This window comes from Rhyacophila brunnea, unplaced genomic scaffold, assembly GCF_057557595.1.
Source record: "Rhyacophila brunnea isolate RB1 unplaced genomic scaffold, BYU_Rbru_1.0 scaffold_23, whole genome shotgun sequence".
Taxonomy (NCBI): Eukaryota; Metazoa; Arthropoda; class Insecta; order Trichoptera; family Rhyacophilidae; genus Rhyacophila; species Rhyacophila brunnea.
In genome coordinates, this window is record NW_028232893.1 from 23,290,653 (window position 1) to 23,317,193 (window position 26,541).

Below are 26,541 nucleotides of genomic sequence, written 5' to 3' on the forward strand. Positions count from 1 at the left end.
TTGTTTATTGCAAAGTTACATTATCTACCTATGTTTTATGTAAAATGTTCATTTTGTTAATTAAGTGCTTTCACATTTTTAATCATCTGATTAATCGTATTTCTGAAGTCCAAATTGGATCAATTTATCATGTTTCATCTACATAACAAACATTATCAGTAACATTATAGTTACTTTTGGCCTTGTCCAGATGGCGCGTGTCTCACTGCGTCCATATAACGCGTTTCATCTGGCAATGTGTGACGTAATGCATTTTTTAATGGGCATAACACAGGGCTCGAAATGGACCGGAGCGCTGCTCCTGTTCGTGAAATCGGTAAAATTATCGCTCCATCTCGTGAAAAAAATTAATTGAGCGTCTGAGCTAGATAGGCAATTTAATAAGAAATCTAACACAGTTATTTTTATAAAATACACATAAAATTCGATAACTATGTAAATATCTTCAGAAAAACTGTCAAGCCCTCCGGTTCGTAAACTTTTCCATTTTGAACGCTGGCATAACATAACTAATAATGAATTGTACAACCTACGTGACATAATTCATTTTGGAATGGTGATAAAAACATCGCATTGTCCAAAATCTGTCGTCAAAATCGTCACATGTACATGTGGACGGCTCAATGAGGTCACATGTACCCGGAATGCGCACGCGTTTTTACGTGCGATTCAAATCGCGCCATCTGGACAAGGCCTATATAATATGTATATGTGGAGAAAGCTAGTGATTAAATCATTTAATATGTTATTGCATTATTTATTTTGCCATTGAACAAACAAAAACATGAATATAATAATATTATAATATCATATCATTATTATCTTATAAGATTATATCGAACAAAGCCACATTATAGAATATTATTTATTAATAGCTAGATAATTTAAAAAAATATATTTTAAAGATACTAGATAGTGTATCTCTTAGTAGAGATGTACCTACAATTGATTAATATAGTACAGGTGATAATGTATATTATTTATAAAATAGATACAAGCACATATTAAAACAAGTACTTAAGGGGGGACATGCTCGTCGAAGGTCAAAATTGAGTTTTTATTGTATTTTCAAACCATGATCCTGGACACTCCTTAAACGTTGTAGATAATCTATTTATATAATTTTGAAGCCTTATGATCCTTTATAGTTATTTTAAACATTTGATGACTGCATAAAGTATTTTTGTTACATAAAATAGTATTCTTTTAAACCTCTCGCTCTAATGTTTTAGAATATAGTCATATTTCGGTACATAACTGTGCAGTGGTGTAAAGATTTTTTACATTTATTAATTTTTAGACGCATTTATAAAACCATTAGTATAATTTATTACGAGATAATTTTTGTAAAATATTCACGATAAAAAAATATATTGATAATCTCTGTGATCCCAAATTTGACAATAATTAGGCATTTTATTATTCAAAAAATCGGCAAGATTAACACATTTGAAGATGATTCTAAAGATACTTATTATAAGCTATGTCTTTGACCATTCAAGTGTGATAAAGATCTTATGAATAATGATTGCTTTATAATAATTATTGACCTAAGAATAAGGTAGTGTTTTTTTGAAATACGCCATTTCTTTTGTCATTCCCCAGTGGTTAAGCTACAACATACGGCCGTAGCCATAAATTGACAAACTATAATTAAAGTAGGGAGTAAAATTATGTTAACGCGCGTGTTTGAACAGTAATTCACGTTGCCTGGTTCTTCTAATAATTTTCATGTTTGGGGGGTTTCAGGGCCCCTTGCCCCCCCAGTGAGGACTCCGCTGTGTATTTTGAAGTGGGTCTTAAGTGCCGAGCTTAGTCGGAAGGCAAGTCCGCACACCGCGCATACGTATGGCCGCTCACCCGTGTGTGTGCGTGTATGAGAGACGAGATCGTTCTTCTGAACAAATGCCTTGTCGCAATAAATGCACCTGTCAAATATAAATGTTTCGTTATTAAATATTCAGATGATTTTTAAAAGACACATCAAGTAAATATTTAAGAAATGACAGTGGTAATTGTATGTTTGTTTTATACTTTCTGATTTTTTATTTAGCACTGAACTTAAGATTCTGAAGAAAATAAATGGAAGTTTTTAATTAATGCACTTTGAACCTCTCAATCTCCCTTTAAATATTTTTTTTTTTTTTTCTAACTCTTGATTCATATTAAAGCATCCAGTTTTTATTTATGTTCAAAAAGTCAAACTCACTTTTTGAGTTATTAATATTTGATTGAACGAAGTCAATTTAGTATTCCAGATACAAAAATAAATTCAGTAGCCAATTGGTTAACTGGGACAATTATTAATACTGTAAATAGAATAATTACTTGTATGGTTTTTCGCCAGTGTGGGTGCGCCTGTGGTTTTTGAGAGTGCCGAGCGCCGTGAACCGCATGGGACAGATATCACACTGATAAGGCCGTTCCCCAGTGTGTATGCGCTTATGCTTTACAAGGGAGCTCGATGTGGTGAAGCCGCCACCACACACATCACAGACAAATGGGTGCGCCCCGCTGTGTTTGCGAGTGTGTGCCTCCAGTTCTCCTTTTGACACAAATCTGTAAAAAAAGAGTTTAACTTCAATTTGTAGTTTTGGTTACATCATCACCAGGTTTGCAATACTTACCTTGAGTCCATAACTCAGTCTCTAAAAATCAAGTATTACTATTTTTCGCATTTATAAAAAACTAATGAACTCCCATAAATTATTATTAACAAGGTCGATTTGGATTTTTTTATATATGTATATACAACGCATTATGTCTCCTTCCTGAAATACAAAATTCGCCATGACAGTGTGAGAACTCCTGATTGGTTAGAAAGGCCTTAATGCCAAACACAACTCATCCAACAGTGTTCTTTGGAAATGATTTTTAGTTAAATTATAGTTTAATTAGTTAAATATTAGTGCATTTATAATCAGTTGGCAGGGATTAATTGAATTTTAAAAACTAAACAGCACTATCTTTAATTAGTATTCTTAGTTCAATGAAAACAATTAAGTACGACTAAGTATAGTGTGCAATATTTTTGTCAGATTTTAATAGCCTACGTCCACCCTTCGCCACTGCCATAGTTACACTAAGCAACCAGGTGACTCAAATAATGATTCACTGTTAAATTGACAAAGGTAGAAAGGACCTCAACCAAGGCCTGAACAAAAATGAAGCATAAGTGCGAGTGAGAAAGCATTCAGCACGCTTATATCTCTGCAGTACGGGTTAAGAGTAAGATAGATTTTATACAGCTGAATTAAATATTTTTTAGGTCACTGGTAAATATTGATTTGGATGACTAGTTATTTAAAAACTGCGAGCACGTGTTGCTGAAATTTATTGTTTTTGTGTTAATTATAAAGTTAGTGTTAATTATTTTCAGTTAATTTAGTATAAAATATGGTTAACTATGTTGTGTTTAAATTTGGTAGCCGTACTGAGAAGCAACATGATTGTATAAAGTTTCATATGTAGTTAAGTTAATAATAATAAAATTGAGGTTCTACTGTGCGTTATACGCAAGAAACACGGCTTCATTTTGCCAAACACGACCCACTTTCTTTATATTGCTACTCTGAGACCTCAACTTAGTTCAATTCAACATAGATTAAGTTTGTTGAAATTTGGTTCCCACTTATCAATTGACTTTCAACTGTCAATCAACATATTATTATAGTTGAATGTCAAAAATAGTCACATGAGAAAGTGGCATTAATGTTCATAATAGCAGTGCAATAAAATAATAAACTCACGTTTGATCACAGAGATCGCATTTGAAGGGTTTGAATCCTTGATGTCGGCGAACATGCTCCGTGAGATTGGTGCTCTGACTGAAGCCACGACCACAGATGGAACACAGAAAAGGCTTGTCACCAGTGTGTGTTCTTATATGATCCTTCAGTGTGGACAGCATGTTAAAACCTGGATATTAAAAATATGTCAAATAAGTTTTTTTTGTTAAAGCTGTACCATGTTTGATGGTTATCCCAATAACTCCTATAAAAAATATATGTAGGTATTAATTACGATTATACCGTAAAATACAAATGAATTATTACATGCCCGCCTAGTATTAATAAAATATTTACATCAATCCTCTCATAAAGAATTTATGTGTACTGCAAAATCAATATCTCGACTAAATAACAAAGAATATCAATTAACTTTTTTTTCTCCCCTAACTTTATTTCACAAGGTTGAGGTTATATGAAGAATTTTTAGACGAGGAATGGTTGTTAGCCACTCGTCAAAAAAGTTTATTATTTTATACGGGGGTTTTGTTCAGGGTGTAATTGTCCTAGAACCTAGAATGTGGAAAATATCATTCAATCAAAAACAGCATATCTCAAGCTAAAATAAGGGGTTTTATACTAGCCTTTGTCACAAAAAGTACATAGGTGTTTCTTCAATCCCTTGTGATTGTCTTGATGCATTGCCAAGCTGTCTTGTCTGGCAAAAGCTTTGGGACATAGTCCACATTTGAAGCCCTTGTCTACGGAATGTGTCAGCACATGGTTGACTAAGTGGGCACGTCTTTTGAATTCCCTGTAAATACAACACTCCTAACTAAACTTGCATATTCAGGTCCTGATTATCAAAATACTTACTTACTATGCATAATATGCCTATATAGAAGTTTCAGTTCAAATAATTCATAGAGGAGAATAATTAAGGTGCTAATACCAAAAACATCACTTAATGAAAATAAATACATAATAGTAACTTAAATAATTATGACCATGCAGGATTTGAATCCTTTGCCCACCGTATGATACTTGATCACTTCTAACAAACTACATAAATTACAATAATTCAGTGATATATAGATGAGGCATACCTCTTGCAAACTTCGCAAGTGTGAATCTCCATAAGCTGGTCTTCGTGTTTTTTGAGATGCGATGTCAAAGTGCTTTCTTCTGAAAATTTCCTGTGGCACATGGTGCAAGAATAAGGCACGTTTCGTTTAATTTCCACACCATAACCATTGACAGTCTCATTATTCGGGAAAGCTAAGTCATCGCAAGTCACTAAAACTGAATCCGGTTCGAGTTTGATGCGATCTGGTTCTATCAGAGTGTCGTCATCGTTATCAGAGCTATCTTGTCTGCAATTTTCAACGAGTGGCGTGTCACTGTCACTGTTTATCTGTAACAGAAACAACAAACATTTTTTTAAAAACATAGAAACACACTTTAATACGGGCGACTATATTCCATGTATGTGATGTCATTTGGATTTTCAAATCACAGAAATAATAAAATTATAGAAACGCTGGTTCAATATTATCATAATGGATAACATTCAGAGAATTTCATTTATTTTAACATAACAAATGTATTTTTGTATGTCTTAAATCACATGGACTAATAAAATTACATAGTCATTTTATTTAGAACGTTGTTGCAATTGAGTTTTTTCTAGCTTTCAGGCGACTACTATACATCAAACAGATATGATAAGCTATTAAAAATTTGTTTTATAGCAGTTGTATTTTGATATTCATAACTTCAAATCTCCATAACATTTTTGCTGCAGTTATCTACTTAGAACCTTGTTGTTCTTGGGTTATGACATGTTAAAACTGGACAGATGGTTGACGACAAATTTATGTTTTGTGATATAAGTACATAATCTTGTTCTATAAATTGTAGGCAGTTTAGAGTGAAGAATTGGTAATTAATTATTACTACAATCTGCAATTATTTTCTTACCACTTCTTCTTTGATTTCCTTATCTCGGGATGGTTTTGGTGCTATTTTAAGGCATCTTTTAAAATGGGTATTATATTTTGTTTTAGATATAAATTGCTTTGAACAAAGTTCACATGAGAACTTTGATTTTGTCAAATTCAAGCCAGTTGGTGTGATTATTTGTTGAGATGAAGTATCAGAAATATTTTCAGCAGTCAATTCCTCATGTAATCGATTGACATGTCCTTTCAGTTCACTGCATGTTGGAAATCTGGAAATGAAATTTTTATCAGACACATCCTATAACAACTAAAAAATTATCCAATTGTAAAAAAATATCTAAAGGTTCGGTCTTTATTGATCCAAAATTTCAGTCTATTCAATTACCGATTATTGCAAACAGCACACTGGTAGGGGTTTTCGTTTTGCACTAGGATATCATCTTCTGCATTGCATTCTTGTTCCTCCTTGATGAGACCGATGGGAAGATTGCTTTTCTTAAACGCTGCATGAGCCTGCACACACTGCTCTTTGAAGAGAAGAGCTGACTGGGCGAGACCGACACATGGGTTGCAAATTTGTTTTGGGTAACCGTCATGTTCTTCAATCTGAAAGAAAGAAAAGAAAATTAAAGAGACATTAAAGATAGGTGATCGTGGACAATGCAGATACCAAATTTTCCCAGATGTGTTTGTTTTTTTATAATGCAACATAGTTTTTTCTGTGGTCACTGGACTTAGCTGTGTATTTCTTACTGGCCTTGAAGCATTTAATTCTAACCCATTTTCCTTGAATTGAAGCCATATCATATGACAGTTTTTCCTGTTTTTTTATGTTTTTAAATGCCGATAAATGATTATCATATATTATAATTTTTGTAATTATGTATTAATAAATTTATAATTATTAATAAACATATTATTCTTTCTTATTGTGTGATGGGACATCAGCCACATTATTTTGGATCACATGACGCAGCAATAAAACATGTCATATCAACATTATCATGTTCACGATAAACAAGACAAGTATGAAAATTATATGTATCCATCGAGTGCTCGGCAATTGCCGACATCGTGTAATGTTTAAGTCGATGTCGATGGATACAGGGCACAAATTTGACTTTGAGACCAAGATATTGGGTCGGAATAAAGGATATTTTGCACGATTGGTAAAGGAGGCCATTGAAATCCACAGAAACCCTGAAAATATTAATAGGGATGATGGATTACGGTTAAAAACGTCATGGCTTCCGGCACTATCAGCAAAAATCTAATATTCGAGCCGGTATCCCCGGTCGTAATGATTGACAAATTACTCTGAGCAACGTTTGCTCTTAGATAATCGGATTCCTTTTGACATTCTTAGAGCAACGTTTATATTCACATACCTACACTACATTTCATCATAAAACATATCTCTTGATAATGGCCTCTGCAACGAGCCCGAAACGTCGAGTAAAGAAGGAAGAAAGAGACACAGTGAAAACCCAAGAATATACTACGATAAAAAACAACCATGAAAGCTTCAAACATTATAGTCTATTTACTATTTTCTGAACCTATGTTACAATGTCTAAAGATTGGAAACGTCTCCTGTTCGAGCAGTATTAGTCATTTTTAAATTATCTCAAGTCATATGTCCCGGATTTTTTTTCTATTTGCATGTTTTCCATAACCGGCAACTCGGTGTAAGCATTCTGAAAATCCATTTCACTCACATGAGACGGGCAACCCTTTATGATAACCTCAAACAAATTTATTTGTACCAAGAATTATTAAAATGTATTTATGAAAAAATTACAAGGACATTCGGTGCTTTTTACTGGTTCTCCGTCATCGTAATCTGTCAATCGCCATTTTGAATTTTAACTATCTTTTTGTCATCGAATTATAGTACGCGGTTCAAGCCATTATAGTATTTCGGCAAAAATTATAGGACGTAGAAAATGAAAGTTTTTTGTTTGTCACATAAACATAACGGAGAATTCGAAAAATTCCGATGCCCTGCTTAATTATAACACCTCTTACGACCGAAAAATGCTAACACCGGCCGCCGTCATTAACTGTCACGTTAGTTTTTAGAGTAGGTATACAACGCAAAACCACGTCCATATACTAATATCGCACACTGAGATCTTATATTATTTATATTATACACCGTCCCTCGCTTCACACCCCTAACCAAACCGGCGAATTCAATTAATGAAAAATTTCAAAATTGTGGTATTTTTGACGTACTATACTTTTTTAATAGTACGCGGACGAAAATGTAACTTTTCGAATAGTACACGAACCAAAATGTACTATAATTATAGTTCGGTTGGCAGCACTGCGTTCACTGACAGATGACAGCGGCCGGTGGCGGAGAACCAGTAAAAAGACCCGGACATTCTTTTTTATGTTTGACACGTTACTTGAATGAAGTTTAAATACAAGGGGTATAGCATGAACAATGATCATTTTTAAAAGTCACCCATGTTTCTCAAACAGTAGATGTTTCAACCTAGACTAGTGGGCGACTCACTTTGATTCCTGTCACATATTCGATAATTTTGGGAAGAGACATCTCTGCGGCCTTCGATTCATAGAATATGGGTTGTAATTCGACCTCCTGACTCATGCAGGTTCTGCAACGAGCGTCGGAGGCCATATTTGTTGGTTCCATGGTGGTTGTACTTCACTTTAACCGGGAATATAAACCTAGCTTCCAACTCTCTTCATATTCCCATAGAGCGCGTTCTCCCATCCAACACCATTAACAATAGTAATGAGTTGAATTTATGCATCGGAATGCACTGTCTGACGGCGTTCGTAATCGAAGGACACGATACGCGCGTCGCCGCCTGGCATCACCTCTTGTATTTCAATAATACTAGTGTATTGTAGAACAATGTATTATAATAAACACTTTTCGGGTGTCCAGGCGGTGAGCTTTTATTATATTGAATGAATTGATACTGAAAGATAACAAGTGCTTTCAAATAACAAAGCTTTTATTTATTTAGTTATCACGACCGGACTCGTAAGCTAAGGATAGGGCAGTGTTGTCATATATTTTTTTTAAATCATAGTCAGTGCTGCCATCTTCAAAGTGGAATTATTTGGGGAAAAATATTGTACGCGTTGTCATCTGTTGAAAATGTTTAGGTAGGTTTTTTGTTTCTCAGAATAAAAATAATGAAAGGAGTTTTACCTACCAATAAAACTCTTATTATTCATGTTTTCCTTTTTCTTGTCGTTGGTGATTCCTCCGTTTTTATTTACTGGTCATACCCGCGTGTCCATTTTTTATGTATGGGGTTTGGGACCCTTTTGTCTTCATTATGATATGGCTCAAGGAACCAGGTAGAAGTTACCTGGACTTCAAAGTCAACATGAATAATAAGAGATCTATTGGTAGGTAAAACTCCTTTCATTATTCGAATTTGACTTTGAAGTCCTTGAGATATCTGTTTGTTATCACCTGGTGTTGGGTATGCCAAATTCCTGTATGTGACAATGATTCATTGACGAGGTATAGACCATCGTGACTATCAATGTATATGGTTGAATAGAGAAGTTAATGGGTTCTTTTCGCCTTCTGATGGTGGTGTGTTCATCGTTCTGATAGTTGTCGTGAAATTTCGACTCACTATGCCAGTTACCTCTCTTTAAGATATCATCTATTGGGTATATTTACAGTTTAAGGAAGCCACCACTGTGCGAACACTGCCTGGTTCTTGTACCCCTGCTTCCAACAGTACTGACCTTATCCGATTCCCTATAACTCTCCTGGTGGCTGGTTTTGGTGGTCATCTTGAAGATATAAATAATTCCGAAATATCCCCACCTTCCTCTCTCCTTGCGTTTGACATGCAGACGAGTTTCCGTAACCAGAATACTGGGTCAATGTTTTGACACGTGGAAGCGCTTAGCTTCCATTCCGATTGACGATGCTTGGCGGTATCTGTCTTTGCGACAAACATTGGCCATACAATTATGTGGTCACTTTTTTCCACTAATCCATTGTCTACTATTACTGAGTAGTGTGAGGTTATGAACCCTCCGTCCCGATGCGAAAAGCAGCCGATTAGGTAGCTGTCCTGCGAGACATTTCGAATAGGTTGTACTCCACCGGTGTTGTTTTCCTAAGATGATCTACCACTCGTCCTGGATCCCAAACCGGTGGTTTGACGGGTTTCGTTTTATGTACCGAAATTTCCTGTAACATATTGTGTTGTACTACCACGTCGATGCTGATATCTACAATGATAATCGGTTTGCAAAAAATGGCTATGGCTGACTTATGCACCAGGATGGTGTTATACGACAAACCCTCCATGTTGTGCAAGTAGCCTGGGTATCTGGCCAATTCCATTGGTTGAGGGCTATTATGATCCATTAGGTTCATGCTTACACCATGTCATTGTCTTCCATTTGTTCCAAGCTGGTTTGTAAGATTTTAGAGTCGAAGGCCGCCATCTGGAAGTAAGGAGTGCCCTTTATTCCACCATTCAATTTGATGTTATTTCACCCCACCGAAATTATCCATAGTTAAAGGGACAGGTCCTGGGTCCTTGGAGGTGGACGGTTGTTCTCCATACCTACTAGTGTCGTATGTAGGTGAGGCATTCTATAAGGAGGTACTATCGTCCTTTTTCGTAAGTCCACTCCCAAAAAGCATTGTTTCCAGCTCGGTGCCACTAGTAAGTACTTCCCTTTTGCTGAGTTCAGGTGCGCTAGGGCCCGTGAAAGTATGTTTGGTGGGGGAAATATCCACGCCAGTCTGAAGTCCTACACTCGGCTGAAGGCGTCGTGAAACAGCGCGCCACTGTCTGTAATGTCTCGTGACATATACGTTGCAATGACATGTGCTGTTTCGCTTGCGAATAAATCGATCTCGGAAACACCCCATCTTTGAAACAGGGGGGTGGTTGCGGTGTTGATGAGGTGCCATTCGGGAATGAGTTGGCTGCGGGAGAGATGATCTGCCGCGCAGTTGTAATTTCTGCGGAAGTATTGTGCAGTAAACGTGATGTTGGCTCGACTGGTAAATACTAGTATCTGTCGGCATAGGTTTAGGAGGGTGACAGATTTTGTGCCGCCCTCATTGTTGATGTATGCCACCACTGTTTTGTTGTCTGTCTGCAGAAGTAAATCTGATCCTATGATTGATTGTACCCGAGATTGAATTGCAAACATTTCTTTCCTGTTGGAATGCCATGCCATGCTAACTGGTCTTATTCCCACGTACCTGATAGGTGGTGTTCATTCAGTTGGGCTCCCTAGCCTGTGTCGGCTGCGTTTGTCGTCAGGAAGTGATTGAATGTCGTTCTGTGTGTCAACTCTGAGGAGCCTATCACCTGGAGCTACCACATGATCTCCTGTTAGGCCTGTGGTGGGATTGTCGCCTATTGGCGAGAATGGGACCTCGACAATATTGATCACTGGAGCTTTGTAGCCGTCGGCAATGCAAAGTTTTTTTTTAAAATGCCTGTTTTTAAAGGTCTGGATTTGATGAAATTTACCATATTGGTCTAGTACAGGTTTTAGCACTGCGGTAATATTTTCGAAACTATAGATTCCCTGTGTGAATAAAACAGTGCGTAGATATAATTTTAGGGTTTCTTGTCTTTGCGAGGGTAACAAATCCTTTAAATGAGCCTAACATTGACGGAGCACCATCCATACAAATTCCTCCATGATATTTTAGATTGTTCTAAATATGAAGAAATAGAATCAAAAACATCTTGTCATGTCGTACGCTCGGTGAGTTCTTTGCAGCATAGATATTGATCCACTATTTTGTTTTAATTTATGAAACGAAAACCTGTGAGGCCAACGGTAAACGCGTGCGATCGATTCGGCAACATCGAAATCACATTAGATCTTTCATCGGCTTTCATAATTTCACGAAGGACTTTTTCGGTTTTCGCTATTTCGCGGATTTTTCTGCTTTTTCACCGTTTAAGAACCACTGGTTAAGAGCTACAATATTTATGCTAAATTCCACCGATAAAAATGTTTTTTTTTTTTAATTTACACCACCACCAACTGTGGTGGGCATGGCCCCCACATCATGAATGTTTGGCGGCCCTCCTTACCTATCACCAAGGTTAAGGTTAATGTGATGTTCTACAGTAGTGTTCCCAAATGGTATTCCGTGGATTTATCTATATTGTTAAATAATTCCCTTGAATTCTTGATTTGTCGGACCTCATATCATATTATCGATCGTTATCATACTATGAACCACTGGTCGCGACCCCCTCTTGTGGTAGCCAAGTAGCATTCGACCCTTCGATATTGGATAAATAACCTTTTTTATTTTTCTAGAAACACTAAATATAATTGTAATATAAAATGATAAACGTGAATTGTTATCACGTAGTTACGTATATCATATTTTCATCATACTTCATATTTTTTATGTTAATTTTGATGAAGTAGTATAGCACCACATGCGATTTTTTTTATAATATAACAAATTTCTGGTGTGTGTTTATCTCACAATTAGACGAGCCGCCACGCCGGGCCCTCTTAAGCCCGGGCCCCCAGGCTGTAGCCCTGTCAGTCCATGGTGGTGGGTGTAGTCGTACTTTTCGCCAAATTTTTATCGTCGATTTTGGGTTTTTTAATAGTGAAGTTCCAAAATATTAATTGAAAATGGAAAAAAAAGTATTATTGCATTTAACTTATATCGTCGGTGTTTTGTAAAAAGGGCGAATCAACCATTTTGGCGAAATCAAGATTTTAATGAAAATACAATATGTACCCCACTAGCTTTGTTGTGTAAAAACGGCGAATTTTTATCTCCACAGGAATGTACTTAAAAACGATAATCGAATAAAATAAAATTAATTAAAATTACAAAATAAAAAGCAAATGTGACATATTAGGTCTTTTAAAATATTATATAATAATACCTATTATAATGACAGTATTCTTTCTAAGCTTTATTATAAACTTGTTAGATATTTATAATCATCTACAGGTAAAAAACAAATAAATGTCAAAAGTTAAAAATCCTCCTCCTGTAAAGTGGCATTTTGGTTAATTCGCCCTTTTTACAAAACAACGACGAATGTACACAAACCTACCCAACAGACCACAGCCTAATTTCTCGTTTATCGGACTTTTGTCTATTGCACTCGGTGTACACCACTCAGGAATTCGGGTGGACACCGAGAATTTTTTGACATTTCCATTAAGGCCATGCATTAGTTGAGGCACGGTCTAAAAAGATCGTTGCTAGGCGATGTGCGGATTGCGGGTCGCGGGTGAAAATGACGCCTGTCAAACGAAATATTATTTCTCATATAAATCCAACATACGTCCATTTTATGTTCTGTTTATTATTCTATTAGTATCAATAATAATATATTCATTGACATGTTTGCTTTTTAAAGTAAATGGGTAAAGTTTTTAGTCATCTTTACACGATTTTAGAATTAATTGGCCCGTCGCCATCACCCAGCAAAGTGACGTGCGTCCGACTCCACGTTCTCTCAAGGAATGCGAAGCGAGTACAAATTTTCGTCGCGCGTACAGTTGAACATTATTTGGCGTTTCACTGATGCGTCACCTTAAAGATTGAGTTTCTAAAATAACCCTAAATTAGTGTTTCGAAATTTTTGTGTTAGAAATTAAAATCTAAGAAATTTTTCTAGAGGGTGCTAGAGAATTTTAAATCATTTTTTGCCAGTTTTTTTATTTGTCTAATCTATTGGCTTTCAATTTCAATGTTTTTGGGGGGGGGGCAAGGCCCCTTGCCCCCCCCCCCCTGGGTGCGCCACTGATATATGAGCACTTCATTTACAATTACGTCGTCTCACTGAGATAATTCGTGTACCAAGAACTACTGTATCGCGTCTCTTAAGATGAGGAATTGGCGATACAAGAAGGACAAACAGATGGCCGGGTTACCGCGATGCAGGAATGCAATGAAGGGAGCCTTTGATCTGTACTGAATATAATAATTTTGTACAAGTGCAAACTTACGAAACCAAAGACTGATTACACGTGATGCATTTTTGTAGAATTAAATTGTACGTTCGAATCCCGGGTCTGAGAAGTACACATATTGTTTTTTAATTTGTATATTATGAGTCAGAGTATGGACCTAATAGGTTGAGCATGTGGCTGACATCCATTTCTCGTAAAAACAAAAATCTGTTAATACGTATATAATAACGAAATAGTAGAGGCCCAAATGATAATATTAGGATCGGATATGGTCAGTAAATTGTATGTAGGTACTTCTTTATTATTGTAAGGATATAATTTTTTTTTTCAATCAATCAAAATCTCTTGGCCTTTTCTATGCCTCACGATATTACTATGGTAGTATCTGACAGGCCGCAGGTTTTGAACGACGCACGTTGAATGTAGAGCGAAGCTCTTACTACAATCACTGTGATATCGATAATTTGTGGCTTAGTATTTCATAATTATTATGTCACTGTGTGTTTAATTTTTTAGTTTATGTAAATCTATCAACAGTGGCTAATAATTTGAGTTTATAGTCGGACGAGATAACTCGCAAAATTTGTATGTGCAGCCTGTCGAGCACGGTCTCACAGAGCGAGATAACACACTGAAGGCATATAATCCGTTAAAAAAGTTACATACAAGAGAGCAGTGGTATTCAAAATTTGAGCAAATCCCAAGGACACAGCAGGATATTGGAAAAAATTACGACAGATATCGTCGCTATAGGATTGGTTTGTCGAAATCGAGCTTTTAATGTAGAATGATTTTTTGTATTTAAATGGACCAGAACCATCCTTTTCTTTAAATTGCTTTGTTATAAATACAGCATTCATATGCTGTAAAAACAACAATTTAAATACCTCCGTGTATTTAAATATAAGATAATGTAATTTGTTTTTCGTCTCCCGAACATTTGACATTTGGTCTATTCGACAAATGTCGACGATATGTATACAATGCACAATGATACATTTTTATGTTAAACTGTTCTTCCTTTATTTTATTTTGATATTTATATGTTTTGTGTTAGAGTAAAACCCAAAAAAATACATAAATACAAGAAAAACACCTCTTACATAATAATTGAATTTCAATTAGCTAGATACATAACAATAAAACAATTAATGTCAGTAAAATAAATATTAATCTCAGGTTAAACTGACAAACCACCCAAAAAATACTGAAGCGTCAGGGCAAGAACTATTTCGTCAACCATTCACTCTTAAATAATAGAATCATGGAAAGATTTTCCCGAAGAGATCGCATCTTTAACCCATTTGTTGTCTTCGGTAAGTTTCATCGCATCTTCAAACTGCTTTGATAGAAGAGTATGGAGAGTATTGCCAGATGTGATAGAATCTTTATTCCATTTTTCATGTTTAATTCCCATGAATGAATATAATGACGGCAGTATAACCAGTTTGTAGGTTACAAATGCGAGCAACATGTTTCCGGGAAGGCCGAATACAAATTTGGTTTTTCCGGCAAAGACGCACGTGGCAAAGATGGTCGGCACATTTGGATTCATCTGCAAACCGGTGAAATGCATTGACGCATTCAAGCCTTTTAGCAGGACGAATTCAAGACAATGTTTCAAAGGCAGTTTCTCGGTGGCTATGATAACTATGTCACTTCCTCTGAACGCATTCTCCAAGGATTCTCTAATTTCATTAAGATCCGGTTTAATTACACCCATATTTTTCAGCGATATATTCAATTCTCTGTAAAAGCAAAAAAAAATTTAAATAAAGCTTTCCAGAATAACACAAATAATATTTTAGTTGGATTAATTGACAATTCTTTGTAAATAGAATTATATATATACTATATTTTATAAAAAAAATGCCACAGAATATATTATTATTTATAGTAAATAGTACGTAGTATTTTTTATTTTTTAGAATTATTAATAACCATTTCGTACAAGGTGGTTGATAGTAATTTTTGAACAATCACAAACACCCAGGCTTTGAGAAAAACACATAAATATTGTGTCCTCACCGGGATCGAAACCAGAACTCTCGGGCGGAAGGCCAGCGCCTTACCCACTGCACCACGAGAGCCGCCTAGTACGTAGTATTTAGGGGCTTGGTGTCATGTGAAGGTCGAAAATAATTAAGAATCAGCTGAGCCAGAATAATCTTTAGACTTTCTAGGAAAGCTGATATATATGTCATTATGGTTCACTGTCTTTTCTCATCGTAGAAATTTACATCAATCCCATGATCACATGAAATATATCAATACCCTAAAATAGTATTAGTGTACCTAAACGTTGTTGTCGTTGTCAAAAAAGCTTTTTTAATATACCAGCATTCCATCATTAGGTATAATAAGGTTTGTGGACGCAAATGATCTCCACAAATCTGCACACACAATGATTTATATCACAGAGCGGTTTTCATTACCAGGAATTAGTGAAATTTAAATAAGTACTTAATTTATTTTGCAATGTTTTTCAATGCAATGTTTTTTTGACAGTGCAAAGTTAAAGCGATTTCACACGCAGGATTCACGTATCGTTTATACAATATGTAAACAATTTGAAGACCTAATAAACAATGTTTACAATGCAATTATGAACATGACAAACTGCAATGTAGCATTTCAACAAGAAAAAGAGTTCAGTTAACATATTAATACATTCACAAATATTCAGGTTTACGCTAACGCATCGGCTTATAATGTTGTAGATCCCAGGTTCGAATCCTGGGTCTGGCAAATACATGTATTGTTTTTCAATTTGACAGAGTATGGACCTAATAGGTTGAGCAAGTGGCTAACATCCGTTTTTCGTAAAAACAAAAATCTGTTAATACGAATCTCCACTCTGTGGAGGCCCATATGATCCTATTAGGTTCGGATATGGTCAGAAGACTACATTGTATGGTAAAATTGTCCAGTTAACTTTTCATTGGAATTTTTAATTGATTCGTAATTTTGGGAAAGTTACAGCAATTTTGGCCTTCTGTGTTTCGTTCTATTCTTACCCAAGTGAACTGAGCAGCAATTCTCTGGTGGTGACAGAATTTAACAGAGAGTCAACTGCACCCTGCTGACATCCTTCTATTGAGAGAAAATTCACCCTTAGTTTTGAATAGACAGAAAAAGCTTTCATCTCTAGATTGGTAAGTAAAGCTCTTTCAAATGGTCCGATCAAACTGCCTTTGGATAATATGTTTTGATTTATCCGTCCGCCAATACCTAAAGCTTCGACATTAGTCTCATGGATTTCACTGAAGTCCCATTTTATTTTACTTCCCATTATTAAACATTCTTCACGCTAAAAAGGAGAGGAAAAATGACATTAGCGCAGTTCAAATATGTGGTTTCATAACAAAACAGAATAATATTTTAGAAGGTATTAAAATACTCTATGACATTTCTGGTACATTTTTAGTGTGAATGATTTGGTAGCCAGAACAAATTTGTAAATTGAAACATTGTGGCTTGTTTATAGACACCATCTTTGTTTTGTCTTTTATTATGAATGACATACATGTTTGTAGGTCCTTAGCCGTACACATATGACATCACACGATTTTGGCTATTTTCAACCCCCTCCCTCCATAGACACATTTCGTCACATAACCTTTTACCCCCCTGTCTATATTACTTATGTCACATTTTGACAAATCCCCCCATAAATATTAAACAAGATAAAAAAAATGTTGTCCAGATCTCCAATCCCTAATATTGTGTTTTACGTATTTTTTATTCACGACGTCACCTTTTCCCTGACCCCCCTCCCTTCTTCGTCAAAAATCATCACATTACATCAGAAAGAATGTGACGTCATATATGGTTGGCCCCTTATAGAGAAAACACAGACCTGGAGTAACCGGTATTTTTTTTAAATTCAAAACAAATAATATAAAATGCTGTTCATGGCATTTCTTCTTCTTCTCTTCTTTCACCCTGTCACGTCCCAACATTGGGGCATAGGGCAAGCACAAGTTGGCGCCACTACCCTCGGTCCAACGCCAACTCCTGCCCCTCCCGCCATGTCAGACCTGCAGCACGTAGGTCGCTTTTGTAGCATCGCTGCAGGGTGAGGGAGGGGCGGCCACGGCGACGGAACCCTTGAGGCTGTGCCACAAGGGTACGAAGTGCCGCACTCTTTGGCGGCATCCGGAATACATGTCCCAGCCACGTAAATCTTCTCTTCGTGATAACTTCAATCGCCGAAGGCTGTTGTGTCTGCTCACGAACTCGGGTGTTTGTAACGCGGTCGTACCAATGTTCCCCTAAGATTCGGCGGAGACATCGATTCTCAAAGCTCAAAAGCCGAGACTCTTGAAGCTTAGTAAGATGCCATGTCTCACAGCCATACAGGAGCACAGGTAGCACGCACGCGTTAAACAAACGACATTTGGTCCTCACAGAATACAGCTTTGACCTCCATGCGACTCCAACTTGGTTGAACGCAGAGCCCGCCACACCCTTGCGGATTCCAAGCTCACTAGAAATACCACCATCATCGGCAACCGTGGCACCCAAGTATTTGAATCTGGACACCAGCTCGGCGGGTAGACCAGAAACCCGAAGAGGAGTTTCGGCGTCGATGCATGCAGCACTGCACATGGATTTGGTCTTAGCGGCATTTAGATGAAGACCCACACGCATCGAGTTTGCGGCTAGCCTATTCACGGTTACCTCCAACCTTTCGATCGTCGAGTCAAACACGACTGCGTCGTCTGCATACTCCAAGTCGCACAGTCTTTCTTCGCATAGATTGGTTGTGTCATCATGATGTAGGCGTATCCCACTGTCGGGGCAAACCGTCTTACGCATTATGAAATCCATCATGATGATAAAAAGAAAGGGCGCAAGTACACATCCTTGCTTGACTCCTGACGTGATTTCAAAGAGGTCAGAGGATGTTCCGGCTGCTCTCACGCGACACTCTGTATTGGTGTAGAGAGCACTTATCGCGGCGACCAGTTTCCGTGGGACACCATAGCCTAGCATAATTTGCCACAGAGATTCACGATGAGGACTGTCAAATGCCTTTTCATAGTCCACGAAGCAGCAGGCGACAGGTATAGTCATCTCTTGGTACTGTTGCAGAAGACATCGGAGAGTTGAAATATGCTCTGAGCAGGACTTCCCCGGGACAAATCCACTCTGCTGCGCACGCAAAACGTCCAGCATGGGCCTTCTAATCCTGTACAGGAGAATCTGCGCCAACACCTTCCCGGGAACGCTGAGGAGAGTGATTCCTCTGTAATTATTACAGTCCTGTGGGTTACCCTTTTTGTGCAGAATAACAACGGTACCATCCCTCCAGGCTTTAGGGCACTGCTCCCTTTCCCACACCTCGTGCAGAAGGTCACACAAGGACGGCAATACAGCGCTCAGTCCGCAGAGCAGAAATTCTGCATGGATGCCATCATCTCCAGGAGCTTTCCTGCACTTCAGTCTTTTGACAGCCTCTTTAACTTCAGCAGTTGTCGGAGGATCTTCGCAGAATCCCGATGCAGTAGTGATTTCGAGGGCGGTGATCTCCGACGGAATATCGAAGGGATGCAATGGAGGTGGGCGATTCAGGACATCACTGAAATGTTGGCGCCATAGCTCCTGGACCTTTGCAGGTTCAGTGACTGTCACTCCGTCAGAGTTGCGTAATGCAGTGACCACTGGACGTTTCCTACCGCAAATTGCTCTGGTGATGCGGAAGAGAGCACTTGGATTATTCTTGCAGGCAGCAGATTCCGCATCCCGAATGAGGTCATCCAGGCGTCGGCGCTTATCGCGGCGGGCAAAACGCTTTACCACGCGGTCCATTGTCTGGTATTCCGCGCTGCGTTATGGGTTGTATGTACCATTGTCTCAGCACCATTTCAGGAGCTTCTTCTTCTCAATCAACTCCCATGTATGAAGTGACATCCAGTCCGGCCTGTGCGTATGCCGCTCTCCTAAGGCAGTAGTTGCGGAGCTCATTTATTATATCATTATATGGCATTTAATCAAAGATATTGTTGAAACAAACCTTATATAGAAACGGAGCCTAAATTTATGCAATTGAGCAAAAAGGGTTATGGTCCACCGATTAAATTAGTTACAAGTGGCTTTGCATTGCTGGTTCACTTGCAGAGAACTTCATACTATTGCTATGATATTTAGTTATCTACCAATTTGCAGTGCATACTATGAAAAAAACAATCTTTCACAATGAGTAGGTATCTAAGTAGGTAAACAGCCAATAAAACTACATTTCGGCATCCCTGATTTTGGCTAAAAATCCCTACGATTTATTAGTACTTACCGGTAGAACAGCATCAGCGCCAGAAGGAATCGCGTCTCCCATACTGACACTCACAAATACTGATGCAGGACACTCTTCGCCAGGTTTCAATTCGATCAAAGGCCATTCTACTTTAGACTTATTCACAGTACTCCTGTAAGCAAATCCATTGACTTTAGATATTGGAACTGAAGACACGCCATCCGATGCACGTATATCATTAGCCAGAACGGATCCTAGAATAGTTTCAACGGAGCAATATTCTATTTGGCGGTTCAAGTCATGCGATGCTCCAAAAATTATCTTCAGAGCTGCCTCAAGTCCCAATTCATCAACACGTGAACTCGTTTGGATTTGACTGACGTCAACTTTACTTTTAGACTGGCTCTTAACATGGCTTACAGTTTTTAAACTTCCACATTTTAATGATTTAATAATTTCATTTATAGTCTTGGAAATTGTTGGGGTTATTTCATCTGATTTATTTAAATCTATGAGTATTTCTGGTAATATTGTTTTCCATCCGATATAATATTTCGATATATCTTCTGAACTAGAAAACGTAGGAAACTCAAAGAGAATTGTGGATCCACTTTGTACACCATACCGATAACGGTTATATATATTAGGCAGTACAGCATTAAAAAAATCGTAGAGAAATGTGTTTTTCAAAGCCTTCATAGCAGAATGTATACGTCTAAAATGTAAAGCACCGACAATAATGATACAGTCCATGGTTACAATATCCGTATAATAAAAACATGCTCTTGGAATGGATTCCGCATCTTCGACAATTTCCTGTTTTATCTCGGCTCTTTGAAAGGTCTCCCGCAATCTGACTTCCAGAATAGCAGCCGATCTCATCACATCAATAGTATCCTTTTCATTTTTCAACACCAATAGTAAGAACTTCATTTTCTGAAAATGAAGAAGGTTTTGAAATTAAATTCTTTTTAAGAATAATTCACAAGATTCTAGAATGCATCATTCTATATTGAACACACATATTTTTAAAATACCTCAGACTATCATCTGTAAGAAAAAATCAATTGAGCCACCCTTATCCAATTTGTACAACAAAATCAGTTAGTATGTAATATTTCAAATGCAGTGACGTCTCGTGGAGGTAGGCATATTAAGCGTCGCTTGGGGGCGGCATTTACTCGAAGGGCGGCAAATCGAGGAGAATGGTTTGGTATATATATAAATAGCTACCTAAACCGAGTACACAATAACGAAAATAACTCTCCTTTAAAAAAATCACTTCACTGGTTCACATCAGTTCAATAGGACTGTAATTTTTTTGTCAGGTTCGCGATGTATAGTTTACTTCCGTTGCCTTTCGACGTCCTTGGTAACCAGAAACGACGCGAATACGGATGGTAAAAAATATTGTATCTAAAATGGGGCGGAATTATGGCGCTGCCCAGGGGCGGTATTTTGTCTAGAGACATCACTGGTCAAATGACGTTGGATGCGGCGTCGAAGACCTGGCAGCGAAGGTGGGATTCTTAGCGTAAGGCCTCAGTGGCAGCGTTTTGCAGCGCGGAGAGTGAATTGTGCATAATGTCCAATGGCGATAAGAGATAACCAGTTCGACTCCTGACCCTCAATTCGTGACTGGCCACGGTGGATTCGCTGCCAAGCTCTCTGCAACCAGCATGTTCATGTGGCAGAGAACTACTGCTTGTAAACCACATCCTCTGGGAATGTCAAAGAATGTGACAAAGGGAAGAGATGCTCAAATCGGTTCGACCAACTGTTGGACACAGTGGCGCACCCAGGATTTAATATTGGGGGTTCCAAGGAGGAGAATGTAAATTAGTCCCATAGGCTCTTTTTCTTCTTCACAGCCTAATTTCTCGTTTATCAGTCTTTTGTCTATGGCACTCGGTGTACCTACACAATGGTCCCCACATCCCGAAACGGGACCTCAGGCTAGGATAATTGGTGGACCCTACCTACCGCTAAGATTAAAGGCAGTGTGAAACACTACATTAACGTTTTTCAAATTGTGTTTTAGTTCAAATTAAGGGTACTTACACAGTGAATTATTGGCGATTTTTAATACATCTACTTTAATACTGGAGCTGTCGAGTATCGACATATAATAATCAGAAAATATATTGGACGATTATATAATTTAAAATGTTCATGGTCATGAAGTATAATAGCGCCGCAGGCGACTTTTTACTATTAAAACTAATTTATGATGTGTGTTTATCTCACTTATCTGGTCAACCCGACACGCCGGGCCCCCCACAGCCAGGGCCCCCAGGCTACTACTACAGGGGACTTACACCACTCTGGAATTCGGGTGGACACCGAGAATTTTTTGACAGTTCATTAGGGAACGGGTTTCTAAAAAACGCGACATTAGTGTTTCGAAATTTTTGTGTTAGCAATTAGAATTTCTAAAAAGGGTGCTGGATAATTACAAATCATTTTTTTGCTGTGTTATTTGTCTAAGCCCAAGATATAGTTTATTGGCTTTCAATTTCAATGTGTAAAATAATTCTGATGATTTTAATATTTTGGGGGGTGCCAGGGCCCCTTGCCCCCCCCCCCCCCGGGTGCGCCACTGGTTGGACATGGTCCCCACGAAGGTCAAGTATAATGCTTTTAAACAAAAGTTTTTTGACAAAGTATAGTGCGTACTATTTATATCGGATCTTAACAGCCTTCCTCCACCCTTCGCCACTGATCGTATAATTTCTACTGTGCCAATAAATCAGTTTTACCAAAACAGTGTTTATGCTGAAGCAACCCTCCCTCATAAAATCACCCCCTTCCGCGATTCCTCAAGGTATTCGTCCGGAGGCAAGAGGGCAATTTGTTAATACGTACTGTTTCTGTTGTGCTTAAAACAATGATAAAATTTGACATAGTACCTACTATTACACCCCCGAATGGTCCCCATTTGGGGATGTCTCTGTGTATTTGGAGAGGCCCGAGACAAATCTAATCCAACAAAGAGTAAGGGTTGATCACGAAAATAAATAATAATAAAGCCGGCAATGCTGTAAATCACGATCTTTAAAAATATTTGCAACGTCGCCGTTTTTTGACAATGCTTCTGGTTGAAAGCGAAACACAAGATGGCGGGTAGAACGCTGCAAACAGCCAAACCGCAAACACGCACATTTCGTCCTCCGCATAAAATAAATTATTAAAAATGTAACCATTTAGTATATAATAAACGTAAATACATCTCGTCGTTTCCATCACAATTCGTGTGTGTTAATTGTCCACCTCCAAATCCCGAATCCAGACGAAAAACCATACAAAAATAAAAGTGATGGCGTGCTTGTCACTTTCGAAAATGGAGGGAAATGATACTACGCATATTATAGTCAGTTAGTTTTCAGTCTAAAATAATGAGGAATTACATACCTATGTACCTACAGGTTTGGGCTGGTCTATTTTGTAAAAATATCCATTATATTTTTTATTGATTTTTAAGGCGGCCGCGTTAACAAAATCTGGCAGGTGCCGTATATATAATTTATAGGTGTTTAGCTTCATGTCTCTTCAAGCGAACTTTTCCAAATACATTCCCCATACCCAGACACTCCGCATAGTCTAGCTATAAACACCTGACCTGCAGGCATACCTAATTAATGGTGTTAACCAGGGAACTCAGAAATAATGAGAACTGAAATACGAAATACCTAACGGGTGTGGAGAAACAGGTAACCGATCTCGAGTGTGGAAGAAAATGGGACACACTTTCAAACACGTTTGAAGAATACGCTTGTATTTCGTTCTGACAACTGCTCTAGTTTTGCGCACTGACGCTTATTCAATATCGGTTGCAACACACACTATTGCGCGGCTCTTGTGGTACAGTCAGTGCTGCCAAATGTCGTTGACAAAAATATGCCAAGCGGGGTACGAAAGCAAGCTATTTGGTGTCCAGACCCAAAACCTCAATACCTAAAACCTCCGCTACCTATTTTATTCCGGGAATCTCCCGAATTTTTCTTTAAAAAAATGGCAACACTCAACTCCGACAGAATTGAGCGACTGATAAAACGGGTAAGTACCTACTTATAATACCTATATTATATTAATATAAAGGTGGAATAATAAAAAAATATAATTAATTAACTTACCGCTTTCCAATGCTTGCCTACTGGATTTTAAAATAACTCAAAGGTAGGTAATGCCAAACAGGTGAGATATGCGTAGGTAGGTACACAGGCTCAGGTATGCAAATGAATATAATTAGAAAGTCGATAATATTACGAAGTCGATGACAAGAACACTGAAAATGCACTGAGTACCTACACCGAAAATATGGTTATAATATATCAATTAGTTACCTATAAATATATAATATCATTTTAATATTATCTGTCAGTAGAATGCCTGTCTACATTCGGGCATTTTTTCGATCGCTAGATGAACGCATCGCAGTGAATGCGTAGCCTGCGCATTGTCTGCCTCAAACCGGTTTCAAAATGGCCGTTTTCGCGATGAGAGTGCCAGCACGTGTAGCTCCATCACCGATGGACTTCTTTTCAACTCGCTGAAACCTTCCATTGATGTGATTGTGAAAAATTCGAAAGACCCAGCTTCAAGCTTATTCAGTATAGCATTCAAGCTATTCCCAGAAAAAGAGACTAAAAATAATTTCAAGGGTACATGCTTAATTTCATTTATTTTATGCATACCAACATCTAATTGCTATACCAAAGGGGTATTTTCTCAGATGAATTTAAAATGGTCAGATGCAAAAAACAGCTGGTGTTCTATTGAGTTGATAACATCTGAATTATTTGTTAAATTCTACATAATATACCTACACATGTGCTGAATTTACCAATACAAAGTAGCGGAAAGGAAATCTTGAGGAAGTAAAACCTTCAGCCAGGTTCAAATAGGCGAATGTCGTGAAAAAATATTGTTTAATATTATTATTTTGATTTTTAAAGAGTTTTGTAGTTTATGTTGTGTCATTTATGATTGGTATTATAGAAATAAACATTTGAAATATTGAACTATGCGTTTTCAGGTTGAACCCGATTTTTTGCTCTTAAATCCCGATTTTTTAAAATTTCACATGATAAAAATCCCGGTTTGGTAAAATAATTATCTGGCAACGCTGCTTCCCGTGAAAATTTGAAAACTATTTGAAGTACCTACACTACTCACGTGTAGACGGTGCGTAACACGCTTTCAATCTTAGGGCCGTTTCAGACGGGACACCGGTGTCGCGCTCGTTTATAATAAGGAGGTCTTTGTATTCGAATAAAGGGGCCTTTGTATTATGTTTATGAATGCACCAAAGCTAATGAGTCAACGCATAATTTCGGGTTATACATTAGAACATAAAACTGGCTGCGGTGTGTTCAAGTGTATCGGCGGCTTGAGAATGTAGCGGCTGACGTAAAAGTGTACCGGACACCCGTTGAATCATTAGATCTGGGGCGTTCATAAACATAATACAATGGCCCCTTTATTCGAATACAAAGGCTTCCTTACAGAGACGTCCCTAGATAAAATGCCGCCCCTAGCCAGCGCCATAATGCCAACGTACATACAGTATTTTTACCATCCTTTCATGAGTCCAATACCTAAGAAATGTGTTGTATGGATACATTACTAACAAAATATTAGACTAATTATTCGCAAATCTGCACGTGTCGTTTCTGGTCACCAAAGACATTGAAGGGCAACGAAAGTAAACGAGATATCGCGAACCCGATAAAACCAGTAAGTAGATTTTTTTAATGGAAAGATATTTTCGTTATTACTAAGTATAGGTAGCTATTTCTATAAATTCCAAATGATTCTCCTCGCTTTGCCGCCCTTCGAGTAACTGCCGCCCCCAAGCGACGCTCAATCTGCCTACCCCCACGGGACGTCACTGGTTCCTTATTCGCGACACCCGTGTCCCGTATGAAAGGATGGCATGCGCAAAACTACTCGGTGTTAAAACGAAAATTGAAAAGTTGAAGTGAAATTGAAGATGAAGTGATCAAATGTAGACATACTCACATACATAATATTATCTAATTTAATCATCTGTCAATACTCATCAGATAGTAATTACTGATTACCGATTACAGAGAATTTCTCACGCAGGACGGCTGGGATTACCCTACTCTGTGCTGCCATCCTTTTTAACATAGTTATAGTACATTTTATGATATGTGGGCAAAACATGTAATATCTTTGCAAACGTATTATTTAGGTAGGCATTGCAGTGATATTTCGTGGGGGTAGCCAGGCCATGCGTTGCTTAGGGGCGCAAAATGAATTACTTACAGTCCTACAAACTTATCTAAACAACGGTCAATAATGGAACTATGAACTACCATATGGACGGCATTTTGAACATGTCATTCGAATGTCAGATTCTTTTCGGTTGCGAGTCTTGGTTGGGTAGTTTTCGACTGTGGCTCCCCCATCCATTCTTAAGATAAGTTTGTAGGTTTATACTATCATTACAACTTTTGAAAGCAATGGCTGTTTTCCATCAAGCGGACGATGCGGACGTTTCGTTTAAAAGTAGGTACCGATATCTTAAAAAAAATGTAAGGGGCCGGCAAAATTGTCGGTGCCTCATACCAGCCGTAGCCATAAATTTTAAAAATAATATATCTATTATAAATTATGAAAATTATTA

At 37.8% G+C, this 26,541-nt stretch overlaps 2 protein-coding genes across 2 annotated transcripts; both read right to left on the minus strand.

The window, feature by feature from the left end:
- Positions 1 to 1,729: 1,729 nt before the first annotated feature.
- Positions 1,730 to 8,354, minus strand: LOC147069741 (uncharacterized). The gene is made up of 7 exons (XM_085950871.1): positions 8,214 to 8,354; positions 6,089 to 6,295; positions 4,835 to 5,142; positions 4,373 to 4,542; positions 3,750 to 3,918; positions 2,329 to 2,559; positions 1,730 to 1,928 (listed from the first exon to the last, which is right to left on the minus strand). The coding sequence occupies exons 1-7, from the start codon at positions 8,352 to 8,354 to the stop codon at positions 1,730 to 1,732; spliced, it is 1,425 nt and encodes a 474-aa protein (XP_085806997.1).
- Positions 8,355 to 14,025: 5,671 nt separating this feature from the next.
- LOC147069742 (uncharacterized) lies at positions 14,026 to 24,197 on the minus strand. The gene is made up of 4 exons (XM_085950273.1): positions 24,023 to 24,197; positions 19,929 to 20,825; positions 16,651 to 16,943; positions 14,026 to 15,381 (listed from the first exon to the last, which is right to left on the minus strand). The coding sequence occupies exons 2-4, from the start codon at positions 20,820 to 20,822 to the stop codon at positions 14,883 to 14,885; spliced, it is 1,686 nt and encodes a 561-aa protein (XP_085806399.1). The 5' UTR covers positions 20,823 to 20,825; positions 24,023 to 24,197; the 3' UTR covers positions 14,026 to 14,882.
- Positions 24,198 to 26,541: the final 2,344 nt, after the last annotated feature.

What these genes read in the sequence shown, in the direction of transcription:
- LOC147069741 (XM_085950871.1), bottom strand. Translation starts at nt 8,354, where the DNA reads ATGGAACCAACAAATATGGCCTCCGACGCTCGTTGCAGAACCTGCATG. An exon ending in AATATGTGACAGGAATCAAA is followed by an intron (nt 6,296 to 8,213) that starts GTGAGTCGCCCA and finishes TCTTTCTTTCAG; the next exon opens with ATTGAAGAACATGACGGTTA. An exon ending in ACTGGCGAAAAACCATACAA is followed by an intron (nt 1,929 to 2,328) that starts GTAATTATTCTA and finishes TATATTTGACAG; the next exon opens with GTGCATTTATTGCGACAAGG.
- LOC147069742 (XM_085950273.1), bottom strand. Translation starts at nt 20,822, where the DNA reads ATGAAGTTCTTACTATTGGTGTTGAAAAATGAAAAGGATACTATTGAT. An exon ending in GCGCTGATGCTGTTCTACCG is followed by an intron (nt 16,944 to 19,928) that starts GTAAGTACTAAT and finishes TCTCCTTTTTAG; the next exon opens with CGTGAAGAATGTTTAATAAT. An exon ending in TTGCTGCTCAGTTCACTTGG is followed by an intron (nt 15,382 to 16,650) that starts GTAAGAATAGAA and finishes TTGCTTTTACAG; the next exon opens with AGAATTGAATATATCGCTGA.